This window comes from Rhipicephalus microplus, chromosome 2 (assembly GCF_043290135.1).
Source record: "Rhipicephalus microplus isolate Deutch F79 chromosome 2, USDA_Rmic, whole genome shotgun sequence".
In the NCBI taxonomy this organism is placed as follows: Eukaryota; Metazoa; Arthropoda; class Arachnida; order Ixodida; family Ixodidae; genus Rhipicephalus; species Rhipicephalus microplus.
In genome coordinates, this window is record NC_134701.1 from 208,986,101 (window position 1) to 209,002,343 (window position 16,243).

Consider the following 16,243-nt stretch of genomic DNA (forward strand, 5'->3'; position numbering starts at 1 on the left):
GCAACAACTACTAAAGTGCATCTAATTGCCAATTTCGAGTCAGCTGCTACGTTTGTTGAAGTCTCTACTTCTCATAATAAAATCTTCACGTGCGCTTGAGCTTTACATTCAAAAGCACGATGCCTTAGCGTAATAGGGCATGTGCGCGTTGTCTTCTCAATTGCTAGCCTCGCTTCGGTTCTCGGTGCATTACTCAACCGTGTCGCAAAGACACGAACGTCTGTAAGCGTACTATTGGTGGTTTCAAACATTCCTTGAACTCGCACTGCAAGTACAGCTGTGCAATTCCTACTATTGATTGATTGGTATATGAAGCTCGGCGTCCCGAAACTACCCTATGATTACGAGAGACGCCGTAGTGCTGGGCTCCAGAAATTTCGACCACCTGGGGTTATTTAACTTGCACCCGAAACCTGAGCACAGGGGCCAACAGCAATTTCGACTCCATCGAAAATACAGCCGACGAAGCCGGGATTTGATCCCGCGAACTACGGGTCAGCAGCCGAGTACCTTAGCCAATAGACCACCACGGCGGGGCTACACCAGCAAATCCAACAATTTGGGCGGACAAGTTTGAACCCCGCAACCCCCTTCCCTAATCGCTGGGCGCGATTACACGCATGTGCTACACATTATTGCGACCGTTAACGAGCTCCCTTTAGAAACATGTCTGTTAGCCATGCAACAAGGATGAAAGAAAAAAAAAGATTAAGAATATTTGTGTTTTTAATGATTGTAGTTTGTAAAATGTCACCTTATACCTCTTCCCAGCTTGTTTGAGAGCTCCGTCAACACCGACGCCAGTTATATAATGTCGTAAGCCAGCCCAAAGTCCACTGAAAATGGAGCAAGGAAAATGGAATGCGAAAAATTTATTTTGGAGCTAGGGAATAACGGGAAGTTTTCAGACGTACTGTGAGTACGCAACGTAAAGTGTAAATGAAGCGAGAAACGTTAATTGACACTGCAGAAAGCAAAAACATGGCAATTTCAGGCTGTGTCTCGACCGATGGCGTAAAACCAAAAACAAAAAATGTAATTTATAGCCCGAGACTATTAACCACAACCAAAAAAAAGAAAAAAAGATTGCACTATATAAGAATAAAGAAAAGCCGTTTCATTAGGTTCTTCATTCGTATTCCACCTGTACTAAATTGTCAAGACACACGAGATAAACATGCGAGACAACAAGAGTGCTTTCGCTAAATGGGGGCACCAGGGGAGCTTCTAATCAACGTCTATCACGATGCTTCGCGTATCAAGCTTGAGTGTATACATCGGAGCAACCGTGCCACGCTTTTCTGAAATCCCAAAGGTGTGATTTTTCTTGGTGAACGCCAAGAACATTTCGTTCTCGGATACAGGGAAAATATGTTTTGCAACTGAACATAAACCACGGTTTTCTTGCCCTTTTTGTTTAATCTTTCCTTTTTGTTTGTTTGTTTGTTTGTTTGTTTGTTTGTTTGTTTTTGTCGTAGTACTCTTACGACGTGGTTTTACGATGAAGGATTTTTTTCTCTTTATAACCGACCCCATGTAAGTTCCGGGAAATCAGTTTAAGCGTGCTCGTCGAAGCGTTGATACAGAAGTGACGCCTCCAGGATTGTTGTTTAAAAGATTAAGGATGGTGGCAGCCAAGAGAAATCGCGCTCGTTTCTTGCCCCTAGAGACAGCGCGCAAATTGTTTCCATGCTGAGCCGAGTCTGGCAACACACGCAGCCTCGCCTCACGGTAAACTGGGATAAGGCGAACAAAGTGCCTGACAGCCTTTTCGAGCACTTCAAGCAGTGCATGCACATCGCAAACACAACGCTATTTTTCGCATTAATAAATCAGAAAAAAGTTACGGTTGTGTTCTGGGATTTTTTTTCCGTTATCAGCTGTGTTTGCACAAACGAGAAGAGAAAACCTATACGCAGACATATAGGCCTTAATTACGTTTACGTGAGTTATCAAGGTCACGTCAAAGAATAATGGAACTGCGAAAGCGTTAAGCCCGTGTGGATAACGCTGATCCTGTTGTTGAGACCTCTTGAGCTACTTTCGCGTGTTATAAATTGATCTGAAGCAACGTAAAGCTTTATAGATTGCCAAAACTTGCTGCCGGTGTTCATTTTGTATTCCTGGCCCACTGAGGCAGGTTGTTGGTTTTGTTTGGGTACGTATAGCTTTTCAGTCCAATCTTTTTCTCATGGTTCGAAGATTTCCTTGAACAACGACATTTACGTTTCGTCATTTACCTAGCTGGTTCACTAAACTTTCAGGGAACGCGCGGACGGCGAACTCAGATAAGGAGCCGCACGTTTCATGTTATCTCGTTAACTATTTGTAGCAAGAGATTCACGACGACGACGATGACGACGATGATAATGATGAGGGGCAAGATGATGATCATTACAGAGTGTTTGGATTGTACCAAGCACGTTGTAGTCTCTGATTATGACAATGTTCTCTGCGGCACATGGCATACCTCGACACAGCCGTGATGCAAAAGTGCATATCTCGAAAATCGTTGGCAAATATACATGATGCAAAGTAATAAAAACGTCGACCAAGGTGAAATACGCAAAAATTAAAAAGTAGTTTCGGCTACCGACACGGGAGCCTTGTTCAAGGTAACCGCAAATGGCGCACGGGTCACAGTGTGAACGAGGCTCCCGTGTGGGGCGACAAAACGACTTTTTAACTTTTGTGTATTTCACCTTAGCCGGCGTTTCTCTTACTTGGCACTATGTTTGTCCCCGACCAGACGGGATTCCATGAAACTCTTCACTATAAATTTACATGGTATTCGAAATGACTTATTAACGACGCAGAGGCTGTTTCAGGAGCCCGAATTTCAAATCTATTTAGTTCTTTGCACATGATCGTTCCATTAAATAGTGATATAATGATATTGTAGATGTGCTATAGAAAATAATGCAAACACAGGGCTAAAATCGGTAGTGGCGTCAACAAGAACAGGACGGTTGCGGGCAGCCTTGCAGCAGCAACAACAGGCCAGGCAGATCCAGCCCATTCCTTGCGCGAGGCTCTCGTTGGGGCTGCAGCATCGGGTATTCCCCTTCGCTACAATGTGAATAAAAACTGACTTTTAAAAATGGGACAGAAGACAACCACCCGTTTGCAGCACAAAACCACAAGAAAATATATACATATTTCTCAGGAAAAAAAAGCTTTTTGGTTGGCGAACAATTGGTCCTTCCACCTCCTCACAGGTTTCCGTAGAACTGATGGGCAAAAAAAAAAATGGCAGCATATCCACGGGGTGAATGATGGAGAGTGGGGCGAAGCATCCGTCGGTCAATTTTTTCTTGCTTCCGTCCGTCCATGCGTCTGTGTGTGTGACCGTCCGTGCGTGCGTCTGTTCGTGCATCTGTCTGTGTGTCTGTTCATCCATCTAGTCAACACTCCAAGTACCACCATCTCGCATCTTTTCATCATATATTCCGCACATAGAAGCACTGCCATCCAGCGGACATTCCAAGGACTAAACGAGAGGTGGCACACGCACTTTTTCTTACAGCTTGCGCTTCATTTCTACTTGCTATCTTTAACTATCTCGAGTTCATGGTATATACTAGTTCACTGTATTCATGGCACTGCGGCCCAATGCTCGCTAAACCTTTCTCAAACCAAGAAGGCTACGTCCAGCGAGTATAACGTAGCAACCCTTTCTTGTCAGATAGTGCTCAATGTACATGCCAATGGCTGCTAAGGTGAAATGAGAGACAGGAGAATGCGGCTTTTAGTTAACGCGCACGCTGTGAATTTTTTATCGTTCAACAACGCACAGGAGAAATCTCCCACCGGCACCACCTTGCAGGTCAAAGCGTAAGACATGTTACGTACTGCTACGACGGACGAACGGTTGCCGCTTTAAAAAGCTTCTACCCTAAAATTGACTGTACCAAAAAGTATTAAAGGCATCGCAGGTTCCTGAACACTGCGCTATGCGTATACGTGAGTGCCGACATCTGACGCATTTCAGGGTCCCGAGACGGGGGTGTACAGAGTTGACTGTAAGATAACGATTCCCTGCCGACGCCCAGCATCAGGCTGCAGCCTCTCGCCTTACGAATTTCGTTGTCATGTGGAACCTCTACGACTTCGGCGCAGGGATAGGCATGGCGGAAAATTTCTTTCGAGAGGAAAAGAGAGGGGTTTCAACCCCACGCCACTGTATGTACGTTTGCACGTGTGCTTGTGTGTGTGCGCGTATCAATGCTCATATTGTAAATATCTTAGGGGTGGTCTAGATTTAACTATCTGTGCGCCACTTCTACTACCCCATGCCACTTTTGATTCTGACTTCTTGTTATCACTTCTGTCACTAAATTGCTGGATCACTTCTTTTTTTCAGCAATTACACATTGTAATCCGACAATAAAGCCCGCGGATTACAGGTGCCGCCTTCAAAATAAGCTGAATTTCTTCTTTGAGGATATATTAGTGTAAGCTGGTATTGCTAAATTGAACATGATATTTACCACTAGTGGTTAACTATACAAGTTCACAGATTACTTCTTCCCGGTGTGTCCTTAGCCTACTTCAGTTGTAGAGGTTATACTGCCTGTTAGAATGTTTTTTTTTTTTACTCTATTTCACACTATTTACGTTCATTCACATCTACCGTCATATAACCTTTTCTACACGTTGTCCCCACACGGCAACACAGCTTGGTACTGCAGAAGATGTGTATGATTAGATAAAGAACAGCCTTTGACATGCTTCATCGCGATCATACACATCAATCAAGATATATTCAAAGATTAACGCGTGTAATGAATAAATAGTACAAGCAACAGAGCAGAATAACGTAGTTACGGCCAAGTAATATAATGGTCATCACGCGCCAAGAGTATTCGCCGATGCGGTAAGTGCAATGCGGCACGCCGGCTGTTCGCAGGGCCTCGTGCGGCTGACGCGATCCATGTGGCAGCGCGGCAAGCCCGTCCTCTTCACCGACATGTTCAGCATCTGCCGGCCCGTCATCGAGTGCAGCTTCGAGAGCATTCTGGGATTCCTCAACCAAGTCTACGTTGTCACAGCCAAGGACGGGGTGCTCGAGAAAGACCGCAAGTTCCCGCAAGCCAAACCGGCCGCCTCGGTCAGTGGTTTTTCGGGCTATTTATTATTTTTCCTGTATACAAAACAGCCAATATAGCTCAGTGGGGGTGGCGCGAAAAGTGCATGGTAAGAGGACCCCTCTACCTATAGGTGAATTCAAAAAAAAAGGGGGGGGAGTAGAGAATGGTGGTTAAAAACTTTTCGAAAATTTTCGAGTTTGCTTGCGTATATACACTCACAAATGGAAAGGCACGCCCGACCACGCGTAAATTATGCTTGAACTTCCTCTCCTCGCCCCCAACAGAAAATTATTTCTGGCTATGTTCCTGCCTCTAAACTCCCTTTCAATTTTCACCTGCACACCCACCCTTTTCCCTCCACCAACAGCGAACATACAGTTAATACAGAATGCTTGTCATCTGTCCCCGTGTCCACCCGAAGGAACTTATAGCAAATCGCCACTCCTCCCCAGTAAATAAATTCTGGCGCCGTCCTAGAGCTACGCCTGAACCTGCTTCTTCATTTCGTCTAAATCTTTTCGAGAACGCGATTATTGGGCTTGCTAATTGTGGAAAGACTTCACTCAAAGCCGCCTTCATGCTGCAGGTTATCACTGTCGATCAGTAGTACGTGTAGAGAAAGAATTCTTTAATGATCTTGGTGAGTGAGTTAATTGAGAGAAGAGATAGTTGTCAGCGGAAGGTGGAGAGGTTCATCCAGAATAAAATACGTAGTCTTCTATCCTGCGTTGGAGGAACATAATTGGCGAGTAAAAGGTAAGAACAGCGTTGTATGGAAGAATGAGATGCCATAAAACAGCCAGGCCTGCGTACAGCGCGCAGCACAGTCGCTGCGAAAGATGGAAGAGCGGCCTTTCAAAGCCTTTTCTAAACACTTTTTGGGTAACTACTGCTATCACACTTGCTGGACACCCACCACGCTGTAAATAATCATAATTTTTGTGCAATGGGTTGGTATTCACTACGCTATCCTTCACCATTCTTCGGAGAAGCGTGGTATACATACTACATAATTTCAAGAAATTTTGTGGCATTTTTATGCATTGGCTGGACGGCGATTAAGAATCACCCCTTAAGTGAGTATGCGCCACAGTTAATAGGTGATTAAGAACAGGATTTTCAAATGGGTTGGAACATTGGACGACTCACTCGTTAAGCAGTTTGCATTGTGTGAGACCTGGTTGTTCCTTTGCTGTTCTAGAACGCTTTATTACTCATACTAACATGATTTATTTCCGGACATCAAGCCTGCCTAAGGCAAGTTTGCAACGGAGTTTAAAGCAGTGGCGTGGCCCAGCGGTAAACACTGGGCTGGCAAGCAGGGGAGCCGGGTTGGGATACCACTGTGTCCTTTTTTTATTTATGATGTTTTTAACGCGATAGCGTTTAAAGAGCTCGTTTCGCAGAATTTCTGGCGTCCGTGTCCGCATAGGCGGTTGTGAGTGAAACATCATCATCTTCGCATGACCGAGAAATCGAAAAAGATGCAAGAATTTCGCGTCTGAATGGGGATCGAAGCAGCATCGTTTGCGAGGCAAGCAGGTGTCCTACCTTAGAGCCACGCCACTCTCTTTTACTTACGTGGTATGTATTACAAATGAAGGTTACGTATATACATAGCGTGCCTTCGACAAAATTGCACTAGGCATACAAAACAATACCATAAAACGCTGTGTCTAAAAGGGTTTATACAAATGACTGTGCAACTAAGAGACTTTTGTGAACAGCTGCAGTTTACACCAGACTGCTACGAAGAGTTCATCAAGTGTGCTGCTCAAACAGGCATGCCTGTGCTCGTGAATGCACTGAAAATAACTTACTCTGCTTGGAAATGTAGTGAAAGTAACGTTCATGCTTCACAAACACACGCGTCCTGTACACATTCCTCAAAATACAACATCCATTATTGCCGTATTAATGCACGTAGTACAAGTGTACACTGCCATCGGGCATCAGAACATGGCATTATCATAACGACTTCATACTTTAAAGGCCAACTGAGGCTATTTTTTACCATGTCAGGATGATGCTGTTTTTATGTTACTGAGACACTCTTGTCACGCGCCCGATAGCTAAAATGCTGAACAAATTCGAGAACTCTTTCTAGCAAAAAACCGCAATCACTTAACCAAAACACATCCGAGTGCACTTCTACGTGTGACGCAATCCTTTGCCCGAACCCTGCCTTATTGCGCATATTTCACACCAGATGGCACTACCTATTCACGCCGTCCAAGTTTGTACCTGCGGTTAACGGCTAAAACGCTTACGCTGTTATGGTGAATATATGGCTAATCGTGTGCAGCCCACAACGCAACACCACTTGCGACATATCGCACGCCCACCAATGCGGAAAAGGAAATCGCACGCTCAACCAAGGAAGCGTCGGCCATAACCACACAATCCGTAGCAGACAAGCAGATGCTGCAGTGGCACATCAGTTCCGCCACTTCTTCCAGGCAAAACACAACGTGACACGCACAATGTTGCCATTAATTATGGCAAGCGAGGTAAGGGTTTCGAGGCAAGCTATAAAATTCAACTGAAAAGATTCTGCGGAACTCTCAATCCTGCAATTTCGCATGAATGGCACAAATGGGCAAATGAACGTGCCCAGTGAACTTCATTGGGATCCATTGACCTCGAAAACTCACCGGAATTGGCCTTTAAAGAGAGTCACCCACTACACTACATGTGTGCTACTGCACTTAAGAGTGCAGTAGCACACATGCTACTGCACTTTTGAGGCCGCGTAGTGGGTGCATAGCAAGCTCGAACACATGTGCACTAAGTATTTGAACAATGCCTCCTATTGAAAAATGCCGATGACGTCAAACGCTTTCCTGGGGGTACGAGAGGTTCCTCGTGGTTCGGTGCTTTCTCCGATAAGAGAGCTCGCAGCCGACCCTGCTACTTCCGCTAGATTCGGAAGCGACACCATCACAGGGGCACAACTGTGTTGCCTCCAGGACGGCAGTAGACACTGCTTTAATCTTAGAGGCTCACCGCCGACACTATTTGGTGGAGCGGAAGTGGAAATAACAGGAGAGGGCCGGGAACCAGCTCTTCGGCTCAGGTCAAAGGTATATAGTCTAGGAGGCATTGGTTTGAAGTGCGCACTAGGAATGGAATATGCCTATCGCGTGCAACTCTTAAAGCCGCAGCTTTAGAGTTCTCCGATTTTCTTTTCTTATTTCTTGCGATAGTGGTTACGGACACCGGCAGCGGCAGCGGTGGACAACTACATCCCTGCATCAGACCTTTGTTGTGATCTCATAACAGCTTTCGCTATAAATGTAAGCTTCCGTCCTGCCTGATAAAGAACGCAACACGGTTGCCGTCCATAAGAATACAAGGTGGGTGCAGTTTATTACATGCGGACGTTCCGTGACGTCTCTTCACAATGGCAGCGTTCGATTGCCTTCCATTCCGCAACAACGTGTCACTATCGCGGTGTCTCTCGGCAAAGTTATCCCGACAACAAGGGGTCCGACCTGGTTTTTGTTTCCAAGCTCAGCTGCTCGGATTTGCATTCAGCCGCTGGGCTAATTATGAAGGTGGAAGCGGCCCTTCCGACGCAAATTGTATTACTGAACGTGCGTCGCTGCAGGCGAGAGGCCATCACGATGACGCGAATTTAATAGCTCGCCTCTGGCTTTTCCGACGTGGTCACGCGAACTTCTCATATACGAAAACGCTACATAGATGACTGGAATCGGTTGAAAGCAGAAAGGTTGTGGCATGCCTTGTTGTATCGAAGTTATCTGGAACTGTGACAGGTTCTGTTCGCACCGATTTGCATGCCATGAAAGGTAAATCAATGTTTCAGAAGCATTTATTGGGTCAACAGTTAAAAAGAAGTGCTAGATGTATTCAGGAAAAAAAAGGAAAGAACAGTACAAAGAGAGGAACGGCCGAGGCATTTAGTATAGTCTACAATAACTGGTATTCTACCTCACACTGGGGAAACTCATAGGGGAGATTCAAAGTTAGAGGTAGAAAGAAAACTCACACACCCACAGTCACGCTCGTCTAAATCAGCATATGGACATTCATCTGCCGATGAAAGTCTCCTGTCTTCTATAATTTTAGTAATGTAACCAGCACGTTCGTCAGCGATCACTTCTCAGGACGACATCGTAGGGTGGTTACTGCCATCATCGACTTGTCGTTCATGTGAGCTACAGCGAAAAGTCTGTAGTGATTCCAAGTAGGACATCATACTTGGCATCAACTTTTTCCAACATCTAACCAAGTTAAATATACATTTGGAACACTTGACACTAAAATAACTCGAACAAGAGCAGTGGAACCTGAAAAAATCAGTTACGTAGGTTGCACTAAACTTACGATGTCTACTCGTGTATTAACAACGCTAGCTAATAGTAAATTTTGCCTATAGTCTCGTAACAACGTAACAAAATTAGGCAAGTATATTACTGTGCCCCTGCCTCGTTTCATTGAGCGCTTTTCACATTATGATAGCATCTTTTCCTTGGGAGAAACAATGCGCAAATTTTCGCTCTGTGGTTGTTGGACAAGTCGAATCATCTAATTCTCTGCGCTGTGCCTCGCAGCCCACAGGCAGTCGGCGCAAGCTTCTTCGACGACTCAACAGCACCGTGGAGCCACCTCCGGACGGCGTGCTGAGACTCAAGGGCCAGATGGTGTCGCTGCCGGAGGCCGACTGCCTGCTCTTTGTGTGCTCGCCGCGGGTGAAGAGCCTGGAAGACATGCACCGCGTCGGCCTCTTCTTCAGCGACCTGGCCCTGCACGATCCCGTTCGTGACCTCATACTCATCTCTCACCAACGCCGCAGAGAACGCGAGCTCGTCGAGAAGTTGGACGAGGCCTCCAACCACCTCAAGGTTTGTTCGCCTCTTCCTTTAGCTCACTTGTTTTCAAAGAAGATAGTCTTTCTTGGGATACTTCAATGCAGAAATTTTGGTCTGTCTGTTTGTCTTTACCATACCAGAGTGTCCATACCAGACACCCAATCCAAAGACTAGGCTTGGCTTCAAATCTTCTTTCTCTTCGTCTATTCCCCTACCCCTGTACGCGAAGTATTTGTATATTCGTTCTTGTTACTATCTTCGTCATATCTTCGTTTTTGTATCTTCCTCCAATTTCTCGTGGACTCAGATCCTGGATTCTAAACTGCGTGAGGACAAGCGGCGCACGGAGGACCTGCTGTGCTCCATCTTCCCAGCGCGCGTGGCTCGCAACCTGTGCTTGGACCTCCCCGTCGAGGCGGAGAAGTTCGAGATGGTGTCGTGCCTCTTCTCGGACATCGTCGGATTCACGGCGCTCTGCGGCAGCGAGAACGTCCAGCCCATGGACATCGTGCGCCTCCTGAACCGCCTCTACGTACAGTTCGACTCCCTCACAAACGTGCACGGTGTGTACAAGGTCAGCTCATGTTGGTTCTACTCCGCGATACATTCACGCACGCTGCCCCTTCCTTTGGGTTAAACGAAGGTAGTGGTGGCGGCGGGGATGCAGAATGCTCGATCAACCCAACATACACATCCTGAGCCACTCATGCGACGATGATAGTGGTGTGCCACCAATTGTTGAAGAATTCCGTGTCTCGAATGAAAGCAAACCCCGCTGCCCTTCCTTCCTGATAGTCGCAAGCCCTGCGGCTAAAAAAAAAGTGTCTTCAAGTCTTCGATGCCAGAGATAAAACTTTTGCAGGCTGCCAACCATCGCATCTGTCTTCCTTGTCGAACTGTGGTATCCGCCAAATGAAATGCGTGATATGTGGGATGCCACTGATATCACCATTGACGGCCTCCCCTCTTGTGCCCCCCCCCCCCCACTTTTGATTGGCTTGAATAGACGTACCGGGGTGTACGTGGAGTCTGTTCTAACTCAGAACGGCACCACTGCTTCTTCACGAGCAACTCAGTCGATCAACTTACTGGAGATTTCCAGAAACACCGGTCTCAATAATTCGTCTCTTATGCCCGTACAAACCTCGTGCGCATCCTTCCATCGTTTCGCGCTGCTCACTGTCTTGGATCTTTTGCGTTTCCCGTTACAAATGTGGATCAGCGAACTGGAAGGTTTCCTACATTATTTCTATCTGCAAGGGATGCACTTCACCTCATCACTTTCTTGTCAACGTCCATAATCTTGTCTAGTTTCGCTTCTGTGTTTATTTTTTTTTTGTTCGTCTTTATTTGTTTACCTAAAAAACTGAGAGTACTCATGGCTTGTTTTTTTTTCTACAGTGAAAAACAACATGCAAAGAGTAATCCTTCTTGTACTGCAGTTATTTCAATCCTGTGAGTAACAGATAATGAGTAATTCGCGTTATATCTGCTTTAACTAGTGGCAAGTAGTAAAACCTTACTTTGAAATTATCGCAAAAGACATCGCTTATACGTAACATTCTCCTTCTTCCTCGGCATTTATGTTTATAGTATACATGTCCGCGTATCTGTAACTGATAGCGACATTTCTTCTTCTACACGACAACACTCCGATAACCTCCCGTATGGGTGTAATCTCTAGTCATAACTAGCACTGCCCTCAAACGTTCTACATCGAGCTCTGTTCGTTTCAAGCGGGTGTGTTTCAATCGACCAAACTGGACACAGGTTTGCCTACCGCGAGGGCTGGCTAGAGGCTTCAATACACATGAACTTCAGTGACTTCCGCGTCTCTCTTAGTCAAGCCATATATATCCACTGCCTTCAATAAAGGTTGCTAATGCATACTCTACGAGACATCCTGGACCCAATCGAGAACCGTGGTACAGTATAGCATCTATGTTCTGATTGTGGCCACTGACAACAAATGGGAGATGGTCAACAAATTCAATTAGAGCTTGACATTCAGCTTTGCCCGAGGCAGCTTCCAAACCCAAACGACGCAGAAAAGACGTGGTAATTTAGGATAACTTGTACTTAAACCATTTGATTATTACTTGACGAGGCCATTGTACCTAACGCTAGGAAAGCAATGCAAGACTAAAGTGGGTATTTTGCGTTCACGGTTTCCAGTGCATTGTCCCTTGTATTTCTCTTATGTTATACGCCAATGGCTTTAATAGGGCCCTGCAAAACTTTTTGAGTATGGTCAGAAAACGCTGCCGATCGGCAGCAGAGGATCCCGACAGCACGCAAACCAAATAATATAGTGCAGCACGTGGCCTGCAATTCACAATAAATTATGGAAGTCAGCTAAAAACGACTTTTTCTTCTCTCGATAAATCACGGGATAAGCTGGAAAATCACTCGTAGTAAGCCCATCTATCAACCATTGACTGATTCGAACATGGCGCGTTCGGTCGTTACAGAGATCACCGCGGGAGGCCGCGGCTTGATTACGCGCGCGCGCGCGATCACACTAAGAAAGTCGTGCATTCGAAATAAAAAAGTGCTCAAGGTCACACAGCGTGTGTGATGTTTTTTTTTTTTCCTGTTATTCCTTTCTGCTTAGCTTCCAGTGCTTTCGTCAGGACGAGAGAAGAGAGAATGCAATTGCAGCTTGCGACAAATTTTTGTAACTCCATTCGCACTAGACACATTTTTGAAATTTTTTAAGGCGTTGAATTTGTGCGGCAATAATCTCTTCCAGTGAATTCTTTCAATGGTTACTTTAAAGAGTGTTTCAAGGCCCTTTAACAGAAAAGACGCCCCACGCCGGCACCGTCCTTTTGGAAGGGTGAGTGGCCGCGAGGGATTATTTTCTTGCAGTGTGGTGCACGTTAAGTGCGTGGTGTTCTGTTCCGCGCGGCTAACGAAGTTTTGCTGGAAGACGAAGTGTCCTTGTAATGTCTAGCATTAATATATGGGGTTTTATGTGCCGAAACCAAGATATTATTTGGAGGCATGCCGTAGTTTATGGTTTCCAAAATTTCGACCACCCGGGTTCTCTTACGTGCACCCAAATCCATTTTCACGGGTCTCTATAGCATTTCACCTTTAATGAAATGTGACCGCTGCCGCAAGGATTGAACCGGCGTATTTCGGGCTGCCCGCCGAGGGCTGTAAAAACGGTGCCAACATGACGGCCATCTCGTGGCGTCTGTAGTGGTACGAGTTGCAAGTAAAATCACGCCGCCGCATTCTTACCATAGGCAGTGCTCCTCAGGAGCACGGCTTATGCGTTGGCATTGTGCGCCGCAGCTGTCACTGGCGATGACGATGAGAATGACGATGAAGAACAAGCGCGTTTCAGAATACGCATTCTCTTTCTACACCACGCCTTAGTGCATGTAGGGTACCCACTATACGCCATGGCAAAGACTATGACCCCGAGGATGATGAAAATGATCATTAAAAATTTTGTTGACGCGCACCAAAAAAAAACAGACGAACAGAACAGGTGACAAGGACAGCACTTGCCACTTAAGACTTTTCTTGTCAGCCTCTTCTGTATATCTGTTCTTTTGGTGCACTTCAACAAAATTTTCAATTATGAAAGTAATCCAACTGGTCAGACTTGCCATTTTGCTGCGAAGATGATGACAATGATGATCAGGACAGCGACGGGTTAGCGTTGTACATCACGTCTCGGTGTGCTTTAACGATGCCTTTCGTATGAGTGGAAACAACCAATAACCACCATGAGGCACTTGCCCAGATGTTGGCTCTGCCAGCTTCAGGCCAGATGTGATACCACGAAGCAGTAATAATGCAAGCAAAACTAAAGTAGGCACTCAAGACAACATACGAGTTAGGACCGATGAATATTGTACATAACTGTACACATCTTGGCACTTACTTGCGTGCGTGATAGGTGAATATCACGGGTAAATTACAGTAACACCGAACAATCCCACTGCTTCGCTCACTCATCATCATTGAATTCATGAATATGCCGCGATTTTTCATGTTATAATCAAACAGCCTAGTCTACATCGTCGGTTACAATCAGGCTCTCGCTGAAAAAAAAAAATATATATATATATATATATATATATATATATATATATATATATATATATATATATATATATATATATATATATATATATTGTGGAGCCTTTCTGTCAACTGGCAATGAAGTTTCACGGCTCCTCTAGGCCAGTTGGCTTCGAATTGCAAGAATGACAATGTTATCCGAACAAATGCATGCACTCTAACGCCAGCATCGAGTCGAAAAAAACTCTCAATTTCTTCCGAACCATCCCAAGACACTTCCAGTTCTGCATACCTAGACTGCGACATGCTAAGCCTTGAAGCGTTAGGTTAATTTGTTTATCTCTATAGATACGCCAGAATGGACGGATCCAGTTGTTGCATCAGCATAGTCGTTTGTGCGAACCACGCGCAAAGCCCATGGACGCGTGGAGGGAATACTATGCTCCTGAATACGCCAGTGGCACAGTTATCACGTTCTTCAAAACAGATGTGGTAAACCAAGTGGCGCGATTACAAATAAAGGTAAGTATATACGAGTTAATAATAAGTTGTTGGAATGGCTAAAGTTACTTCTTCAGACGGCTCACAAACCGAAGAAGAATCGTTTGCTTGACCGTGGGTGCTAATCTCGGGGCAACAAAGGCACGGTGTAAATGGGAAAATTTCAGACTCTTCAAGTAAAACTAATTGTGAAGTCCAGAGAAAAGCAAGGAATGATAGAAATGAAGATTTTATACAATACGAAATATATTCTTCGGGACGTGCAGAGAGCCGGCATCAATTTCAAATACCTGAAGAATATTCTCACGGGTAGTATAAGCATCACCCCTAGATACTAACGATGAATTTTCTCTCCTACAGCCTGGACTCGATGTAAAAAGAAAACAGAAATCGAATGGTCCACCGCGTTGGGTACATGCACGCAAGTTTTGCATCTAGGTGTTTGCAAGAATTTGCTACGGTGACTCCTGGTGTTTCAGCGTTACGAAGAAACAAGTACAAACGTATACACTGAGTTACGAATGAAAATCAGGCACTTGCGATAACCACGACCAAATCTCTGTCTTTCTGTCGGAAAAACGAAACAATTCTTTCGAAGACCTAATCCAGACGAAACGCGATCTCGCATACGAGTAGTCAGTCGGCTTAGGGGAGTTTAATTTCAGAGACAAATATCTTCTGTCAAGAGCGTACGTGATCAGCAGTGATTACCTTGAGAAAAACAATGACACCATCAGCAAAAAATAGTGGCGCAATATTGGAAGCTAGCGAATGTAAGTTGGAAAAAGAAGAAAATGTGAAACTCCCAACCTCGCCAAGCTCTCCTACATAAGAGCTTCGATTTGAGGAGCGCAGTGCGGAGTAAAGAGATCAATCTTTCCGTATTTGCGTAGTTTATGCGAACAGTATCTCCGAAAAAAAAGAACTGAAAAGTGGATAACAGATTTCTGACAACGTGACGAATGAAATTAGGAGCTCCATGCTTTCTCTGGGAAAATTCTTGGGCAGAGCCCGAGCAATCTAGCGAATTCCGAGTAGGCTATGGCGAAATGAACGCGCCGTCCGATATTTCGCAAAACGAAAATGTGTTCCCGACGCAGGGCTGATTACATAAAAACTATATGCTCTTACAGTATGCCAGAAGTTTCATGAAATGCGCAAAGTGGAAACATCGATCCTTAAGCTCGATCCTATATATTCCCCTTCCTTTGATTCCCGAAGAAGTGTTGCACAGTTCATTTGCAACTATATTGAAATGCATAGGTTCTTGACGTTCATAAGTTAGGCAATAGAAAAAAATATATACATAGTTACGAGCGCTTTCAGGATATAATGACATCGCCACGTCGTCTGGCTTGTGGAAAGCTTTTGCTTGCCCTAAACTTATGTAAATATAAATACGGCAATGTACCAAGACTCGCAGATGCGAGTAGACGAGATGCGGATTGGGTTGGGACACTGCCTCTCTATTCTGCCCGCTCCGCCAAAGCCGTGGGGTACAGCTGCTAAACCTGGACAGCGCAGGCTGTATTCGTTAAGTATATCGAGGTACATTTGTTCGTAAGGCGAAACTTCGGCCAATCCTGACGTGGGACATATGATTAGCTAACGTTACTGCAAGTCGCAAAGAGCGCTTAAAAAAGACTAAACTATCACATAAAAATTGTTACAATTTGATTATGCAGCTATAGCTACACCACTGCCGTGTTCAATAAGGTATTCATTCAATCACTGGTTATGCCGATGGGTAAATCGAGACTTTTAAAGTGAGCATAT

General features: G+C 45.1%; 1 protein-coding gene across 1 annotated transcript in view; it reads left to right on the forward strand.

The window, feature by feature from the left end:
* The window catches only part of LOC119169585 (guanylate cyclase soluble subunit beta-1), a 189,564-nt gene that overhangs the window by 144,748 nt on the left and 28,573 nt on the right, over positions 1-16,243 (forward strand). Inside the window, exons 7-9 of the mRNA XM_075875140.1 lie at positions 4,910-5,110; positions 9,668-9,958; positions 10,233-10,499. Coding sequence (XP_075731255.1) covers positions 4,910-5,110; positions 9,668-9,958; positions 10,233-10,499 — 759 coding nt within the window. The remainder of the gene's footprint in view (positions 1-4,909; positions 5,111-9,667; positions 9,959-10,232; positions 10,500-16,243) is intronic.